Source organism: Anarrhichthys ocellatus, unplaced genomic scaffold (assembly GCF_004355925.1).
Source record: "Anarrhichthys ocellatus isolate YVR2014 unplaced genomic scaffold, GSC_Weel_1.0 scaffold52, whole genome shotgun sequence".
NCBI classification, from domain to species: Eukaryota; Metazoa; Chordata; class Actinopteri; order Perciformes; family Anarhichadidae; genus Anarrhichthys; species Anarrhichthys ocellatus.
In genome coordinates this window covers 1499919-1518809 of record NW_022280082.1, presented here as the reverse complement: position 1 = coordinate 1518809, position 18891 = coordinate 1499919, and the positions used below count along the sequence as shown (strand labels likewise).

General features: G+C 42.7%; 2 protein-coding genes across 3 annotated transcripts; both read right to left on the bottom strand.

Moving 5' to 3' along the window:
- Positions 1-3053: 3053 nt before the first annotated feature.
- On the bottom strand, positions 3054-6683 carry LOC116395976 (leucine-rich repeat-containing protein 74A-like). Its single transcript, XM_031870259.1, has 12 exons — positions 6447-6683; positions 6168-6343; positions 5877-5984; positions 5651-5744; positions 5491-5540; positions 5297-5378; positions 5019-5104; positions 4739-4933; positions 4532-4627; positions 4273-4401; positions 4008-4112; positions 3054-3867 (listed from the first exon to the last, which is right to left on the bottom strand). Exons 1-12 carry the CDS (start codon positions 6601-6603, stop codon positions 3745-3747), a joined length of 1401 nt encoding a protein of 466 aa, XP_031726119.1. The 5' UTR covers positions 6604-6683; the 3' UTR covers positions 3054-3744.
- A 9-nt stretch (positions 6684-6692) lies between these two features.
- On the bottom strand, positions 6693-17926 carry LOC116395974 (jun dimerization protein 2-like). Of its 2 annotated transcripts, none has more exons than XM_031870255.1 (5): positions 17807-17926; positions 16619-16671; positions 9380-9597; positions 9137-9241; positions 6693-8928 (listed from the first exon to the last, which is right to left on the bottom strand). In XM_031870255.1, exons 3-5 carry the CDS (start codon positions 9572-9574, stop codon positions 8737-8739), a joined length of 492 nt encoding a protein of 163 aa, XP_031726115.1. In that variant the 5' UTR covers positions 9575-9597; positions 16619-16671; positions 17807-17926; the 3' UTR covers positions 6693-8736. The 2 variants fall into 2 exon arrangements, with proteins under 2 accessions (XP_031726115.1, XP_031726116.1); XM_031870256.1 differs by having other exon boundaries at positions 9380-9594.
- Between the last annotated feature and the right edge of the window lie 965 nt (positions 17927-18891).

Genomic DNA, 18891 nt, shown 5'->3' with positions numbered 1-18891 from the left:
ATCAAAGTCTTGAAATGTTGATTAAACTACTACGAGTTCTTAGTAAAAAAAAAAAAAACACTCAAACTGTACAAAACACTTCAATATGTTGGGAATCGTGTTCAAAAAGCACAATTTGGCAGCAGCAGGTTTTTATGTTGAGATTTTCATTATATATATATATATATATAAAAAAAAAAAAAAAAAAAAAACTTGTCTCTATTTAAAGAAACAATTTTAAACATCAAACATCTCAAGAGTTTTCTTTACTGAATCTGTCTTGCACATTTACTTCACAGACTTTGTACATGCTGTATTTCAAACGATGGTTTACTGGAGTTGAAACATTACGTTGACTCATTTTCTATCAAGTGACTAATCCATTGATTGCTAACGATTTAGATCATCAATGAATATTTAAAGTCTTACGGTTCCAGTTTCCTGCTTTAGTTTAGTTTGTATGATTTTACATTGAATCTCTTTGGGTTGTGAATATCGTTATTCACACAACACAAGACCTTTGAATGTGTCTTATTGAGCTCATGATGAGCATTTTATGTGTTTCCTGAAAATGTCTGAAGACCAAACAATGGCAATAGCACAACAAGAGAAACTGAACTTTTCACCGTAAGCCTCACCCTCTAAGAACAAACTCAAAGATGATATCGATGTCCTAATCAAAGCACAAGGCGGAGGCAGGGACGGTCTTCACGGCCGGTCTTGGCTGAAGCATTTTATCTCGTGCCAACTCTTATTTTGCTCCCCGAAATTCTCTGCTGGTGATGAATTCTGTGCCGTAAGACCGATCTTCAAAGCCTCATCAGCCGGCCCGCCGCTCGGCCCTTGAGAATCTCCAAATAATGGGATGGTCCCTGACGAAGTCTTCAGGGTTGCTTGGCCCTTTTCTCCCACTTCACAAACACAGGCTCAAGTGTGTGCAGCTGTGTGCGATGCCCCTTCAGTATTTCTGTTTACTTTAATAATCACAGGGGACAAAGGGTCCCGATGTACGTCTTTGTTTCTCTGCCAGCACCTACACAAATGTCTGAACAACACTGTTTGTAGGAAAAAAACACAGAATTCATTATGAGAACACAAAAAAAAAAAACAAAACATTAGATTACCATGAGAATACTGGAGGTCCTAATGGGCCTGAATACAGCAAACAATGATACAAGGGTCCCTTTTAATTTAATTATTTACTTTATTACCGCTCAAGATTCCATTAGCGCTTTCGAGATCATGTTAATTGGCAACCTGTGCCAGTGGGTGCATAGATATCTGAAGGGTTTGTTGGCAGGTTTTTTGTTTCGTCTTCAAAATTTGGCCAAAATTGTGAATTTCCAATTGCGCTGCTCGATAAGATGTGTGGGGGTTTAAGTCTTTGTGTCCATTCGCATGAAAGATGGCCCATTAGAAATTGGCAGCTAGCTGTTTGTTTTCATTAAGCCACATCAGAGGGATCATTTACCTAAATTATTCTCTTATTTTTTTTCCTGTCTTTTAAATCGCTAATTATATCAATTTTATATAAAGAATTGTGTTTTAGTCCAATTGGGGGAACAAAAGTGTACTTTGAGTTTAAGTTTACACTTAAACTCATTGAGTACACCATGTACACTTAAAGAGTAAAGGCTTTGATGTGCTCTACATCATCACACATTTAGTCAAATGAATAACCCTCGTAAGCATGTACCAACTAATTCTAACTAACATCCTGTTGTGGGTTTTACGTGAGTTTGATCATTCTGAACGCATCCCTCATGAATGCAGTCGGGGCCAAATTAATCGCAACAGCTTTTCCAGCAACAAATGGACCAAAAGCATAACGGCATTAGGTGTATTGTTATTATCTGGACTCTAGTCGGATATGAACAGAAAAGCATGAAATAGCGGCAGGAGTTCCAGTTCCATGAAGGAGAGTAAAACTCCCCCAGCCAGGACTCGCATCTCATACGTTACTGCTGGTTATGAGAAGGATCCACTCACTGTTTACCACGAGAGGCTATAGAGAAGATAAGGTGAGTTTGGAGTCCTTCATCATTCTATCGTTTCTGAATAATCTAGTTGACGTAGAGTTGAATTTTCCACACTTCTCTCTGAGCCAGACAACAAATGTTCTACTAATATTCGGTGTTAATATCTTGTGCACATGCGATGAAACTTTTTTTTAATCAACATTATTCAAATCTATCTGCTGGTGTGAATTTACAAGATTGCCGGTGTAGTGTAAACTCTTCAAATACCACAAAGTTGTTGTATGAAGTTATTTCTTACTTGTTTCATACTGTAGTTCAAGTTATCTTGAAAGTAACTACACCGCTCATAACCTGTATTCCTACTGTTCATCCACCACTACTGTCATTTACACTGCAAGTCTGAGTATATTTAAAAATCAGACGGTGCACGATGGTCTGATTTTATTTATTTATTTTTATTTTTTTCAGTGGGTGAATGAGACGGAAGAGAGGGACAAAGTCAGGATGCGGAGAGGAAGTTGAGACAAACATGGAGGAAATTAAAGTGTTTGATTTGATTAAAATAAAAGGATGAGGGAGGAATTTAAGATGACTCATTTCTTTGCCTCGGCTTTTTATTGAGACGCAGGAACAAGGAGACGGGCCGTGCTCACATCAGGTTAAGCACTAGTTTCAACATTTCACATACGAACAACAGACATGTCTTCACAAAATCCCTTTGAGGAAAACTATATGATCATATCTAAATGAAATGGGATGTTAGTTTAAACGAGTTGTCCCGTGTCCTCGTGACCCACAATATTAGGTGTCAAGCCATTTACACACAAGTCAATGAAGAGGTGCGGGTGAGACGGTGCGTCCTGTCTTTGTCTCCTCTGTGGTTACCGCTGGAGCCACCAGACGGAAACAAAATGCACTGTGGGATATCGCACCTTGAGACAATTCCCCCTTAATAAACCCACTCTGCAGGGCCTGCATAAGCTGATGCATATTCATAACGGTGCCGTTTCCTTTACAGGGCCGCTTCATTCAAAGCTAACCAGTGTGGCGAAAACAACTAGCTTGCATCTGGCCCTATTCTTTTTCTCCTCTCGCTCCTTTGATATGGACGCCAGCGCTCTCCTTCTTCCTCCTCTGTTCTGTTGTCATACCAGAAGATTATTTTTGGACGGAGAGAATGAGGCAGAGGACCCTGTGGCCCAGCCGCTGGCGGTGCTCAGGTGGGTGCAGCTGGTTGGTGTCAGAGGTTCAAGTATTCATGCCGCACAGAATTAGGTTGAGCTAAGGACCACGGTGGAAGGAGAGGGGAGGGGATATTATTAGGATACACCTGTCAGTGGTGCACATTACCATTGGGTTTGTGAGGTCAGTCGAACCTCCTTTTGAGTATCTCTAATTATGCTAAAATTATTTTTGCAAAAAAATGTGAAATTGAGAGTTGTAATGGTGAAAAAAAAGGACGTACTGAATTTGCAAAGTCCCACTGCTAGCATATAAAGAACACAATCAAATACGAATTCAGTTTTATTTGAAGACGTCTACCTAATCCTCCTCAGCGTGCCGTACGTCTCTGCGTCTATGACAGCTCGGCAAATTGACTGCAACGAAGAGAGATGACAACGGAGCAAACTCCATGCACTGAAGACCAGGAGTTCTGTTTACAAGCTCTACAAAAAGCTTGTAAGTGAACCTTGAGTTAGGATTGTTTTTAATGGAAAAAGTTACTATGGTTTGTGTTTCTTCCTGACTCGCATAAACAGTACTTGTTATGGTAAATAATGGACGACTAATACGATGCTACGTACACCCGTTCACAGACTAACCTGTAGATGATGGTGGCTGTGCAGTTCTTATCAAACTTCTTGATCAACCACTCAAGCTGCCGCTGATCCAGAGGTGCATTAGCTTCCTGCACGCACGACAACATCATCTGCTCCATTGCTCATCCATACAATAGTGAATATCTGAATACTTCAGACCAGCTTCAAAGTACTTTTTCTGTGATAGATTTGTTGTACTTATTAATGATATATATGAATATATGATGACCTTTACAGCGTTCCTGAAGGCAGAGGTGGGGACATTCTTGGTTCCTTCTTTATCCAACACTTGGAAGAAGTCCATGATGCTCTCATTTCGCTCTGCAAGGAATTTCTAGGGAAGAAACCGGATCATGTTTCATGAGTACACATGCACAGAAGATATCCCTTTTTTTTAAGATGCTTTAGACAATTTTTGCTTAAACGCAGTCTTGTTAGTATCCCAGTTATAAACGTATCTGTCACCAGATGTCTCTGTCTTCCCGACCAGTCACCTGAAAGACCTGGAGGGCCGATATGTTCCTGGTGACGGAGCTCATGACGTTGTGCCGAACATCCAGACCAGGACGCCTCTGACGGGCTTCTCCCAACAGCTCCACAAAGGTCTCACAAACAAAAACTGTCTGCGCGACACACACACACACACACATGGTCAGAATGTATAAAAGGTACTGCGGACAGATGAAATCATCACATATTCACATACAGACAAGATTCATATGCTGAGGTGAAAATAGTTTTTCATGCACTTACAGAAATATCCATCTCCTCCACGGCTGAGTTCTTGTTTTCTGTAACTGTTTTGAGCAACGACAGAGCTCCGATATTTGTCAGTGGGTTATGGGAGAGCTGAACAGAATACAGAAACACCGAACCTCACTTTTCACATGCATGAATTTACAGATCGCAATGATGCCGATCAAACGCAACATAGCGACACCAGTGCGTCACGATTCCCACCTTGAGGACCCTGAGGGTGGCGTTGGTGGCCAGGCCCGGGCAGAGGAGCGCCGCCGCCTGATCGTCTATGAGGTTGCTGCTGAGGTCCAGCAGCACCAGCGTGCTGTTGTGTTTCAGCGCTTCACCCAGTGACTCCGCCTCGACGGGGCCAAAACCGTTCCACGACAGCTGGAGCTGCTTCAGAGTCGAGTTCCCCTGAAGAAGAAAAGGAAAATGTGAGTGACAAACCGGCTGTGATGGGAAACGGGCCGTTGAATATACACCGAAGGCTGTTTGTCACCTTCAGTCCAGCACTCAAAGCCACAGCACCGTCCTTACACAGATGGTTCCAGCTCAAATTTAGGACTTCCATACCTACATTTGTGGCTTTGAGAAAGAGGAAACAAATGTAAAAGGTCGCATTCGATTTCAAACTTGAACCGGTGTCGACGTTTTACCCTATTTTGGAAGGTGTAAAAATATGCACAATAGCTTTAATATCGCTTTAGTTTATATCGTGTGTGTGAGCTTTGTGGGATAAATACTTTTCTTAATACAGTCAGAGATGAACTACTGTACCTAACATGTCACCCAGGTTTTGTCCTTCTGTACCACAGATGTGGTTGTGACTGAGGTCCAGCTCCTTGACTACGTAGTCACCCTAACAATAAAAGAAAACGATGAAGCTGTAAGCTAATTTTCATCCGATGGGATGTGTTCATGAGCTCAAATGTTCTTTTGCATGGATTCAACGGATCACTCTTTGTACTAACATTTAAAGCATCAGCAAGGCATTTAGCAGAAGAATCATCAAAATCATTGCCTAAGTGAAGAAGTGGAAATGAATTGAATTAGTTCCAGCTCACTTATTTCCATTGTGTTACAGAGGTGCACATACAAATGTGTTGACGGGTGAAAGACTTGGTTGATCACCTGAGAGTTTGATGGATGTTATGTAGTAATTGTCTGATAGCATTTTGGAGATGCTTTTTGCTCCTTCAAGGTGCAGCTGGTTGTTGGAAAGATTCTGACATGAAGACATTCAGTCATTTTGAGACGGAAATGAGCATTAGTATAAATAGAATCGATCAAATTTAAAAAACGAGCCGTTCCTCTTGCAGTTGAGAACGGATGTATTCGATAGTTTGAGAATAGTTACTAGACTCTGGATGGTCGTGTTGGTTTCAAGCATTTCCATCAGATACTGTGTCCCCTCGGCCTGAAGTGCGTTGTCCTCCAGCTCAAGGTTTGTAACGTCAGTGTCATTCTAAAACATGAAAAAACAAATGTTGTCTCTGTACACAGCTATAGCGTCAATAAAAAATGTACAAAGGGAACAAACTCTTACCTGAACCCATCCATAACTTAATAAAAATGACTGTAATTTTGGTGATTATTGTTCTAAAATCTGTCATTATAGTGAATATAGATGAAGAGATGTAAGCCATACTTGCAGAGCTATGGCCAGAGCTTTGGCTCCCAGCGGTCCCACCCCATAGTGGTTCAGGTTGAGATTGGCTTCACCCAAGAGACGGAGGAAGGAGGACACGGGAACGGAGCCCGTCCGCCGACAGGCCTGCAGGTACTGCTCTGAACGGGTCAAACTCTGGTTCTGATGGGTGTCATCTAAAAGAAACAACAACAAAAGAGGACGACAGCAGAAAGAGGTGAATGAGTTGAAGACTATAGGCATCTATTATCAATGAATTTATGGTTTATTTGAACCTACTGTCTGTTTCCAGATCAGTGTCCCACTCATCTCCACTGTCTTGACCCTTGGTGGGCTTCTCCGCCTGGTCCTGGTTTCCGGTGGCCAGGCCCGTCTGATCAGATGGCTGCTTCTCCTCCTCTCGCTGGTCCTCGGTGACCTCCTCACTGTCATCCATCACCAGCTCACCTGTAGCTGCACTACGCCTGCGCCAAATCCGAGGAGATAGGTGTGAGCTTTTACTCAAGGTTTTCTGTTGCAGTGTGAGCCGAAATATAAATACAGTACGAGACCGTTTAAACTCACTTGATACCGAGTTACAAATCGATATTTGCAGCTAACATGCGTTGTGCGACCACGGAGGCAAGTTAAGCAGACCAATGTCTAAAGAGGGGACCTTTACATACATTTAAAACTAATTAGGATCCGTATTTTAAAACGCTTTCATCTTAAACTGTGACGTTAATCTTTCTTTATTGTTCAGAATAGAGAAACCAGCAGCTTACCTGAGCGAGTTTTGTCACTTTCTCAAGTGTAACGTGTTAAAAGAAAGATGAGGGTTTAACCAGAGCAAACCAACGGTTCTTACTCATATCTTCGAAGGATATAACGGCTGAAAAGTACACGGATATGTAAATATTAGCCGTTACGTTTGTCTTTATAGTATCTGACCAGTATTGTGAAGTCAAATTGATTTATCGGACTAGAAATCATGCAGTTCACAGAAGGTTCCACTAGATGGCGCTGTTGACCGCAGTGTGACTTGAGGCCTGCATACAGTAGATATCACTCAGGACAATACCCGCTCAAAAGCTAACTTTATGTTCTTATTTAGCTCCATCCAAATAATAAGAGTAAAATAATAAAGTATGAATGTGGTGAATACAAAATAATTTTTAGGATATTAACCTTTACTGCTGTCTAAAATAATATTTCATCAGAGTAGGTGAGGTTCTGTTGTCCTCCTTCAGCAGTATTTTGACCAGTGTAAGTACATTATAATATAAACGGTGCTAGTATGTGTTCTCTAAAGAACTAAGATCAAGGCATGGACGGGTTTAAATAATTAAATTCAATGATAATTAAAACAATGAGAGAAAGATCTTTCTTAAAGCTTTAAAGAAAGTAAGAATATCTTTCAAATTTGCAATAATGCAGCGATAATCAAGCCTTGAAGAAGTAATTGCGTTGTGAGTTTTGCAAATGAAAGTAAAGCCCCGATTTTGGCAATGTGCCTCAGCTGAAGAAACACGATTGCACAACTTCTGTCACTTGATAGATCTGCTGTTATGACTCGGAGGAGCAAACACAAGGACTTTGACTAATTTCACTGAAAAACACTTGAGATTGTTGCACGTCTGATTTTGTAATCCAAAAAAACAACAAGACGTGCCCTTCCTTGTACTTAGAAAATAAATTTTAATCTATTCATGGTAACAGATCATACATAGCAGGTACAGGCCCAGAACAGACTCTGGATTACTGCTCATCTGAAAAGAGTTCTGCTTGTTTTCACAGCTGTTTGACAGCACAACGTGACAGACACAGACTGGACAGATCGGGAAAAGGATAAATCACATCAAGTGACTAACAAGCATTTCATATATGTTTATGTATACAAAGCAGTATAAAACAAGTACAATAATGGACAGACAACACGTCCAAAAAACACGAGTGTAAACATTTTGTGTATATGTGCTTTTCATGACGCCAGCGTCACCACAAATCGGATCAACCGGTTACTGCCATCGTCGAGGCAGAGTATAAAAATCAACATTACAAAAAAAAAAAAAAAAACTCCGTCGGGTGTACTTGTATTGAGCATTGTATCCTAAAAACTCTACACCGGTATATGTTGGCTAGCATACAAAAAAAAAAAAAGCTGCAGAACACTAAGCCTCTGCATTGAAACAATGCCACACAATCTATTCAGGGCTTTTGTAACAGAGCACCATATTGATATTAGTGTGTTTCCTCAGCGTTGTTTCCAGTCGTACTCTACTGTTTACATTGGTCCCTTTTTATGTAGAGATGGTTGAAGTCACAACTAGGCACAGCGGGTGTCAACAACAACACTTAATGCGGAGATGAAACTGGGTATTTCCAGTCTTCCAATGGACAGAGCCAGCTCCATGCAGCAGTACTAAGGAAGCCCGACAAACCTCAGGTCTTTGGGCAGAGTCTCCAAAAGTCTTCAGCTTGGAGCTCAAGTGCTTGTTTAGAAACGTATTGCCAGTTATGTTTTTATTTTTTAAAAAAAGGCTGGCACTTTGCGTCAGGGACTTTCTGCGTCCCCCGGTGTTTCCTGGTTTCACTTGGCGTCGTCGGCCAGCTGCTCCAACAGCGGGTTGGCCTCGCTCTCGGGTGTTTTGACACTGTCGGTCCGCACGATGCAGGTGGGCCGGTGGAGGTTGAGCATCACCATTAGCTGCTGCCTCTCCATACGGAGCTCCTCGATCTGGGCCTTCAGGTCGGAGTTCACCATCTCCAGACGCTCTGATTCCTGGACGGAGAAGTCGAATTATTAGAAACTACAAGGCAGATACATTATTCAGAGCACTTCTAAGTGTAAACCTCGTGTTAGCTCCGAGTTGGGTTGAATGGCCAAAATCAGCTGTTCGGGTTAACTTGTAGTCGGGCTATTTTTGGTGCTGCCACTCCTAGCTGCTCTGCTTCTGCTTCTCAGTATGTTTGCAGTGTCGTGAACTCACCCTTTGAAGGAAGTCGGTCCGTTCCTTCTTTTTGTTTCGGCATCGCGCTGCTGCTACCTTGTTTTTCTCTCGTCTCCGTTTCCTCCTATCGTCATCTTCATCCATCTGCAAAACACAATGTATTGTCAATGTGAGAAACGGGCGTTGCATAATGTCATTTCTCCTCTCTGACCCTCTGTGACCCTCTGATGTACATCCTCACACCCTGCCACTGCACACTTCCTCTTTTCTCTCCCTCCTCACCTCGGTCTTGATGGCCAGCGGCCTCTTCCCTAGCCTCCCCAGGAAGTGCAGCGGGGACAGCATGGTACCCAGCTGGTGGAAGTCCGCCAGCTTGAGTTGATCGGTGAGCGTGGTGGCCGAGATGCCCGCCAGCGGGCCCAGGCAGGGCAGGGAGCCCGCCGCCAGCGAAGGGTCAGGGATCTGTCCCGGCATCATGTCCGACTCGGCCACCACCGCTGCTGTGGGGGAGAGAGAGAAAAGAGGAAGGGAACGATAAGCGCTGGAGAACCGAAAATGTAACGTTATTAGTACATAAAAAGCAAAGTGTACACAAACATTTAAATATTCTTCTTTTTATTGCGTATAGTTCATAGTTTAGATCTCTCTTTTTGTATTTTTTTTTGGGGCGGGGGGGGGGGGTTGTATCGATTTTCTTCTCATTCTTCTATTCTCTTGTCGTAACATGAGCTGTACATTTATAACGTTCCTTATCATGTTGCAGTCCTCTGACAGTATCTCTTATGTTTGCTATGATCTTACGGTGTTGGCATTCCATCCACAAAAAGATTAATTTGCTGTCTTCAGTCCTTGTCATCAAACATCTTTTAAGTACGGGGTTGCTGTTTCCAAGAATGCGTTCAAAGGTTGACAGCTTTGACAGCTGTGTTATCTTCTTAGTCAGCAGCCGGCGAAAAAACAAACTTCTCACTGTCAGCAGCGACACGCTCATCTCTGTAGTTTCACACACGAAGAGAAGCCACGAAACCCTTTGGAATGATCACATGAAATGAAGACTTTCTACACTTAGACGTCTTATAATTTATCGAGTGGTTTTCATCCTGAATGTTCATTCGGGTTTTCGTAAAAAACGATTCACAGGGTATCAAAAGCACTCGTGTCGAGAGGGAGCGGGTAACGCTCGGGCATTCCACTGCCACCCTCTTTCAACAGTTTTAGGTTGTTTAAAAGGGGGTTTACCACAGCACTTCTTAATGTAATCAGGGAGGAATGAGGTACAGCGGGGAGAAAAAGGCCGAAAGGAAGTGGCTGGAGAATTAAGAAGTCTCTCTAATTACTGTTCGACCAAGAGTTGGAAAACTTCTGATGGGCCAAATAAAAAACAAATGTTACAGATGGGAACAGTGAAACACGAGCCGGCTCTGCCCATCCCTGCAGAGTGAGACCAGTTAATTCTAGAAAAGTCTGAAATTGTTTCTCTTGCTGTTCAGTGTTTATGTACCGACAGTAAATGCAGTAGAATAAAATGTCCAGTTAGGTAAAAGATGGGTAGTCGAGGCAAATTACACATTTTCTGCTGATGAAATGTTACACTGAATAGAAACAGAAACTCTTTGTGGATCAAATTTAGTTATTGACAAACAAAAAAAACCTGCATGACTGATACGAAAGAATAACTGATACTTCAATAACTTTGGCAAGCTGACAGACTGTCGGCTAGGATTACCCAAACAACGCACAGCTACAAGGAGTTGTTAAAAAAAGATTGATGATATCGGTGTGACTTCTACGTTAACATCTTGAATCACATTTGCCTCGTGAGTAGCTGAACCTCCACATGTTTGGAACAAAGCCCCTCTCATATGGAACCAACAAAGACGAGTATTGTGAGGTGGTTCGGAAACAGCTGACTTTGCTGGTGGGTGACTAGCTGACAGGCCGACCGTATTGTAAGTTAAACCAGGTTGTTGTTTTTCTTCGCTGCTCTCCTTTGCGGGGCTGAAAAGACTCGCTCTATTACAACAGTCACAGAGGAGCTAATGAAAAAAAGCAAGGTTTTGTAACTCTATTCTAATGTACTCCTCCTTGGTTATGGGCTGGTCTCACAGTGTTTTTACAGTTGGACTGGAGTTTACTGTCGAGCATGGTGGAAACCAAATCAGCCCACTTGTATCGAGAGGGATTGAATTCCAATAGCCTTTCTTCTCTGCTGCATAATTTAGACTGAGCTACATCTGTCACATAATGCTTTCATTTCATTTGTATTACCGTCTCGTCTACATTATAACTCGTAAGATTTACCTCTTAAGTTTAACAATCTGTAGGGGCACAAAGTGAGGGTTATTTATTACTGTTGCATCTGCATACTAATTACCACAAACACGGAGCATTACAGTACATCGACTGTCAAGCGTGTCACACCTCCACGCTGCTTTTGACCTGTTCCTTACCGCCTCCAGTCTGCATGATTTATTCGCTCCAAGGACAAGCTGGTGTGTGGAGCCACTGTCCAATGAGGCATTTTATTATTTAAATCCCGGCTGCCCCCTCCCTCCCTCTTCGCCCTGCCTCCTTCTCTCCCACTGTATGTATACTCCCATTTACACTGCACTTGGCAGCAGCCTGTTGTTTTTGCTGGAGAGGAAAAGAACAAGACAGCCCTGGTAAAAAAAAAAATCCCTCAGACAAAATTCCCTCTCTCTCTCTCACTCTCACTCTTACTCTTACTCTTACTCTTACAAACCCCCGGGAGAGGTGGAGGAATGGAAGGTGCCAAGGCCTTCTCTCTCTCTCTCTGCAGATAGGCTGTCTAAGAACAAGGCAAACCATATGGCAGCTAATCCAGGGGGGTGACTGAGAAGGAGAGCTCTCAAATAGGCTGATGGTTGTTGGGCTGAAGTAACTGAACCACTGCGTTTACTTTAAAGTCTTTAGACTATTAGATTATGGTCTTAAGTTTCACATCAGATCGGATGGCTTGTGATAAAAGACATTGCTCATTCCTGACCAGTAACCGTGCCGGAATTCAAAAGATGCGATGCAAACTAACCCCTGGGCTGAGAGAACAGCCACAGGAAACTGAAGCACCCATTAGGAATGACTGAGCAAATCGCTTTCAGAGCCAAAATGGAGCGGGGCCAGACACTCGGTACTAGTTTACAGACTCAAGTTAGGCTCGGCGCTGGACAAACACGTTTTTTTTTTTTTTTTCAATGGAAATTGACACACAAAAAAAAAGAAGTCAGTCCAGGAATAATGATATTGTATGCCTATCAGACTGGCTTGTATACAGTACTTTGTAATGCAAGCCTCCTCAGTCAGACATATTTCAAGGAAAGCCCCCATTCCTTACAATGGCTTGTCGAAGCATGCAGCCCGAGACCAGACTTCAACACACACGCAGAAATACTTCAGCACATGAACATACATAAAATCTCTCTCTACATGACATCAGATCACACAAATCAAAATAACCCTTAGAAGTAGTTTTACTTGCGGCCTCCAAACAAAAAGGTCAAATGATGTCTGACGCAAGACGCCTTCAATTATGAGAGAAAAACTTCAAGTGCAGCTGTAAACTCAAACACATAATAGTTGGTGTGACTTTTAAGTCGAGTAGAAAGTTTGTTTTATGTTCGAGCTGTTCCGTCTCTTTCAACCTGCCACACAAGTGTGTTGAAATCCCCCCTTGCAAACTTAACACCCCGTCAAGCCCTGAGACATGAAAGCCTCAAGAAGCATCATCTGTACAAGACAGGGAAAGTTTGCTGATTCATGTCCCGCTCCGTGTAATTATACCCAAAAGCATGAGTCAAAAGTGATTTTTTTTACATTTTTCAAAAGAGGGGTATTTTTCTCTTTTTTTTTTTTTTTTCTGTCGGCAGCAGCCTGCAGCCGAGGATTAGTGGTCAGCGTTTGATGATGCAACGTGGTTACTGTGCTTTTGCAGTGGAGCAGAAAGGCCAGCGCCACAGCTTTTAGGCCCACACTAGCCTCAAACAAAGACACCTACACAGCCCAGCGCGGCTGCCTCTCAGGGCTGACTGAGAGGAGACGAGCTGAAGCCAAGCGGCGGGGAGGGGGAAATGTCATTTATTAAGTATGAAGTATAGGGGCGTATACTCTACGCAGGTTCTGGCTTCAGCCCAACACTAATCGAACTGCATGTGAGCGGTAGATAGCTGGAGGTGTGTGTGAAGAGTGTGTGTGTGTGTGCGTGCGCTCATGCTCATGTGAGGGTTCCTATATGTAATGTGTAGGCAGTCAGTGTGCCCGATACTCCACACATCTACAATTGGCTGCTTTCTCTGCTCACATACTCTATCTGTCTTCGGCTCAACCAAATGTGTCCATTTCCTGTGTCATTCCTGAGACCAATTAACAGTGTGGAGGAATTCAGCCATTCACCAATAGCTTGCAGCAGGACTGGAGGCCCTATTATCCTCGTCCCCTATAGAGACGGTGAAGGTGGGGGGTTACAGGGGGTTTTCAAAGGCCACTCATTACCTTCATAGACTGCTGCTTTTTTTAAAAAGGAGCCCACTAACATTCGACCTCTACCAGCCGCAGTCATTTTGGAGACAGGCAAGCAGGGTTTAAAAGTATATTCTTGCTAATTTATCTTTGCTTGAGATACAAAGTTAAATCTTTGTGCTGCCAGACCACTCAACTTTAAATCACTGGATCATCGGGAGCATTATGGGAAAGACGCGCACACTTTCCAAGATTCCATTTGACCACTTTTTGTCAGTGCACTTTATTAAAGTCTAATTTTTGGACTAATAATGCGTTGCACGGCCCACACACACACCAGCATCTTGCAAAACTCTTTTAAACGGCGTCTACAGCGCTGAAAATGAACAATGAGCGCGAAGGCTCGGGCCAAGGCATGCTCGCTCAATCTCTGGCCAAGGTCTCGGCGATCATCATTACCGTCTGCACTCAGTCAGGCTGTGTGTGTTGAGTTACAGCATTTTCGCAATCCTCTGAGGAAACCAGGGGAATTTGGCACCGACTATCCTTGAGGACAGTTTTGGACAGTCCAAATATACAGCATCGGCATTCCTCGAACCCCCCTCATTATATTTTCATTGGAGGGACAAGACACGGGCATGAGAGGGGAAGAGACGGTAATAATGGCTGTTGTTCGGATCGTACGGTGGTCATCTCTGGCCATTAGACTCAGTGGTGACGGTGTGTGGGAGTGGAAGTGATTATCACAACAGAAAACAGGATCTCTTTTCATTTCAGCTTTCATTTCTCTTTTGGCAGTTCTTAAAGGCTAAACAGCTGCCGCAGATATAAGGAACCTTTCACGACTCCTCCTGTGAAGATAACTAAACCTTCCCAAAGCAATTCAACGCGATTACCAGCATTTGACCTTGCAATATCGTCAATGATGATGAGACCCTCAGCTGCAGCGGTAATGAGCCAGCCTAATTTCCCCTCACAATTACAGATTGGATGTCTCAGCAGTGAGCAAGCTTGAAGTACAATGCATGCAGAAGGTAATCAAAGTTACACAAGAGAGCGGGTAGTTTAACTTTTGCATTTTTTATTGTGTAGACTTCAGCCTGAGAGTGAAAACATTGTTCAGGCAAATCGAAGCACAAAGCACCTGCAGATATGCACGAGGACTGTGGCTGCCTTCATTCAAACGTTACTATGTGATCATTGGCTGGATTCCTGCTCGGCCTGCTTCATGCCATTCAAACAGTCGCACATCTGTATTCTGCATCTGGGTGGTCCTGGTTGAATTATTATATTGTTACAAATTTTTTTTTCTTCACGTTGTAAATCACGATTAGACTTTGTTTGGCTCTGAGCTTTTTTTTCTCTTGGCTCAGACATGGAATAAATGAATCAAAATGCAGACAACAGACATTTCAAATGTATGGACTTCACGTTTATGACAGATCCAAGGCAAGATATGCGCAATCCCTGACAATAAGATATTGGCCAACCAAGTCCTGAAAGTCTGATATAATGCCGCCTGTTGAAGCAATCGTGGTTTTTTTAACGTAACGTGTGGTTGTCATACTTTGTCCTCTGATGTTTCCTCATCTGCTCCACGTCGAGCACACGCTTGCTGATTAAACAAGCCCCAGTGTCTCCACCGTGCTGTGTGTTCAGTCCTGTTCCTCACCTCAGGCTGCGAGCTAAACGTCAATGCTGAGGTCGACATTTAGTGACAATTTCCGTGCAAATAGAAAAAAAAACTGGCCTCAAGTAGCAACGAAATTCAGGAAATCTGGAAATCATAACCATGTAAAGGAGCTTTTACTGTGCTCAGAAACACTGGCTTCTAATGTCTCTTCTCAGTTACACCTTTGGACATGTGGGTGTTTGCTTCCACGGTGCACATCGAGTCTGTCCTGACACGCTGTTTCAAAAAACCATGTGGAAAGGCTTATGGGGGGGGGGGGGCTACAATGTGATACACAGAGCAGTGAATAGCTGCTCCCCCAGCATTAGTATTAGTATCATTGAGCCTAGCTGTTGCATAGTTGGCTCGCTCTCCTGCAATGCGTCTGCTGTCTATTCAGTGTACTGGGGTGCAGCTTGGCAATTCCAGCTCTCCAGAGACTCACTGGAAGGCATTTCTACTTAAAATAAACCCTGTGCGCCCACGTCCAGCCTCTCAGCCCTGTCGACCCTGTGCTGCTTGCTTGTCGGCTCGCCAGCCCTTCCCCATTAATCCACTGCAGCGTTCCATTTATGCAGAAACCATCCTACGGATGTGCCCGGGCAGCCGCTGGGGCATTTAAACCCTCTGCAACACAGGCGCTTGTTCACTTCATGCAAACACAAATAAAGAGACAAAGGAAACACGTACATAAAGAACACTCCCCTGCTGCATGGCGTGTTGTTGTGCTGCACCAGCTGAAGAGCATGCACTCACTAAATAGGAAAACACTGAACCTATGAACTTGCAGGTCACAAACCCACAAACATGATCCGCCCCTACCCATCATATTTCCCATTCCATGATTGGCCTTTAACCTTCAGGCCAGCAAGGGCAGATAACTAAAGCTGCCTGTGGTCTCGATGAGGCTCTGGTTACACAGTGAAGTGTAAATCTTTTAAAAGATCCTGATGTGGACAGAAGGGTGCTATTTACCGGCTCATCACAACAACACGGGGGGGAAAGCAAAATATGCCTGTGGTAATCAAGAAGAAGTGTAATATTGGGGTTTGTTTGTAGTATATGCAAGTTCACATGTAACGCCAGCACACACACACACACACACAGACACACACAGAATGTCCCTTATCCAGTGTGGTTAAACATACAGAGCATGTGCACTGTTATGGGCCAACACGAGTAAACCTGAGTGCACATTATTTGTTGTACTCACATGCTACCAAACAAACTTCACACTTCATTTACATCACTTATGTTTCAAGGTGAACCGGCTTTACAAAAAATACAAAAAAAACAAACATGCAGCAGAAGGCGATACTCAAGAGAGCATCTCTGATTAATTCAATGTAAAACTGATTTAAATGCGCAAGACTTACTCAGAGAAAAGTTGTCAGTCGTCGTCTGTCAATGATGCAACTGTGTTTGGACGCTGTAGAGGGGGATGAAGGATATGTATTACTATTCATAGTACAAGTCTCAGTATTGTTATGAGAGCTGATGCAAATAATTCTCATAGTTGATTAAGTGAATTATTGAACAAAAGTTCTCTGGTTCCTGTTTCTCAAATATGAGGATATTCTTTTTTCTATTTCATGCCACTGTGTATGTATCTTTGTGGTTGATCTGACAAAACTAATTGAAGACGCCCCCTCAGGCTCTGAGAAACTGCGATGGGCAGTGTTTAGTTTATAGCCTGAATAATTGATTAATTAATCAAGAAATAACGATACATTATTATGATGATATGATGATAACAAGGGCTGCAACTAATGATTGTCATTATAAATAATCATAATAATCAGTAGTTGCAGCCCTTATTATCATTTCATCCATACCAGCAGAGGCACACTGCTATCTTTTGCAAAACTGGTCTCAAAGGCAGATGAACTGGAAGAGCGAGCCGTACAGTGGAGACAAGTACATGATTGCACGGTGGTGACAAAGTTTCATTCGCATGTTTATTTGAATGTGAAAAGTGTAAAAACCCCGCAGAGTGCGCACAGTTTGGTGCACCAGACTATAGCTTAGCGCTGCAGTAACATTGAAGCCCCACAGTGTGCAGCATGTGTAGCGTTACATAACTGTCTCCACAGGGCTAACCGACACTTCTCCTGTTTAGCAACACTCAAATTAAGACTCACAGAGATATTTAAAAAAAAAAAACACCCTCAATGCGACACGAGCTGCAGTTTAATTTAGTTCGTGGGTCTGTAAATAACGAGCTGCGCGAGGAGACAGTTGCTACAACAATGTATTTACCGGTTGTAAGCAACACATTGACACATTTGTCTGCTGTGAGAGCATGGGGCAACTTTAAAACTATTAAAACCTCAGACTTTTTCCCCAGCAATTTAGTTCAAATACATCTTCATATATTCATATTATGACCGATGCAAAAAAAAAAAAACTGGTCTCACAAACCAAATCCAGCGTGTTGAGCCTCTGACGTTACAACGTGGTGAGAGAAGTGCAAAAAAAAAATATATATATATATATATATATGCAAGTAAGCTTGTAATTACAAACAATAGCGACACAACTCGACGGCTCACGCGCAGTCTTACCTGTTGTGCGTCCGAAAATCCGCAGTAATAATGGGAGCGGAGCGGGAGTGGAGTCGGATGTGAGCTTTGGGACTAACAACTGAAGCCGTTGCATCAGCCCGTTTAAGTACTGATCTTGTCTGTGAGAGCTCAGGAATGCGGAACTGCTGTCCCAGACGTAAGCATGGATGAAAATACTGTGAGAGGAGGGCTGAAGATGTTTGCTCCACCCCTAGCAACCAAATAACATACACAGACTGGAGGAGAGGAAAGTTTCGGCTTGAGAGAGAGAGAGAGAGAGATAGACGGAGAGTAAATGCACGAGGCAATAAATAAAGGCATGGCTATAAACACACATACTCTAGTCTTAGCTGCAGGGGGTTTATTGTTTGACAGCTGGGGGTGAGACAATTGAGCTCTTGCCAAAAATACAATGCTTCATAAGTATATCAGTCCAATTTGTTATTTATTTATGACCTATAATCAGTGGTGGAAGTCCTCTTCACACCCCTAAATACAAGTAATAATAGTATTATATTATAATAGTAGTATCAGTAAAGTGTATAGGCTTACTTAAAGTATCAAAGGTAAATGTACTCATGACGCAGAAACACTCCTTTTACATTATTATCAGTTATCATAACTTGTAAGTTTTCAATGTGCAGCCCATTTTAAATACTTTATACACCATAGTGGCGAGTGAAGCGCTGCATCATAATTTATAAGCTCCTCTCCTCGTGTGTTCTGTTTGTAAAGTCTGACGATGACAAGTTATTAGTAAATATAGCTGTCAAATAAATGTAGTACAATATTTATCGCTGGAATATAGTGAACTAAAGTAGCATAAAATGGAAATACTCAATGCAGACCTACCACGAAATTGTACTAAGCTACAGTACTTAAATACATGTACTTATTTACTCTCCACTACGGGAACCTCTGGTGTGGAGGATTGACACTAGGACACTTTACCCTGCAGCACTATTCTATTATTAGTCTTTATTAAATTTAAATGGCATTTAAATCCCTCAGAACACACTACTTGTGAGTGGCTTTAAGCCTGATTACTTTCAGAAGAAGTTTAACTTGTTAAATAACTGTGAAAC

Coding starts and splice junctions, on each gene's coding strand:
- LOC116395974 (XM_031870255.1), bottom strand. CDS start 9,574: ATGATGCCGGGACAGATCCCTGACCCTTCGCTGGCGGCGGGCTCCCTG. Junction 9,242..9,379: donor CGCTGGCCATCAAGACCGAG/GTGAGGAGGGAG, acceptor TGTGTTTTGCAG/ATGGATGAAGATGACGATAG. Junction 8,929..9,136: donor GGACCGACTTCCTTCAAAGG/GTGAGTTCACGA, acceptor TTCTCCGTCCAG/GAATCAGAGCGTCTGGAGAT.
- LOC116395976 (XM_031870259.1), bottom strand. CDS start 6,603: ATGGATGACAGTGAGGAGGTCACCGAGGACCAGCGAGAGGAGGAGAAG. Junction 6,344..6,446: donor CACTGATCTGGAAACAGACA/GTAGGTTCAAAT, acceptor TGTTTCTTTTAG/ATGACACCCATCAGAACCAG. Junction 5,105..5,296: donor AAACCTGGGTGACATGTTAG/GTACAGTAGTTC, acceptor TCTTTCTCAAAG/CCACAAATGTAGGTATGGAA.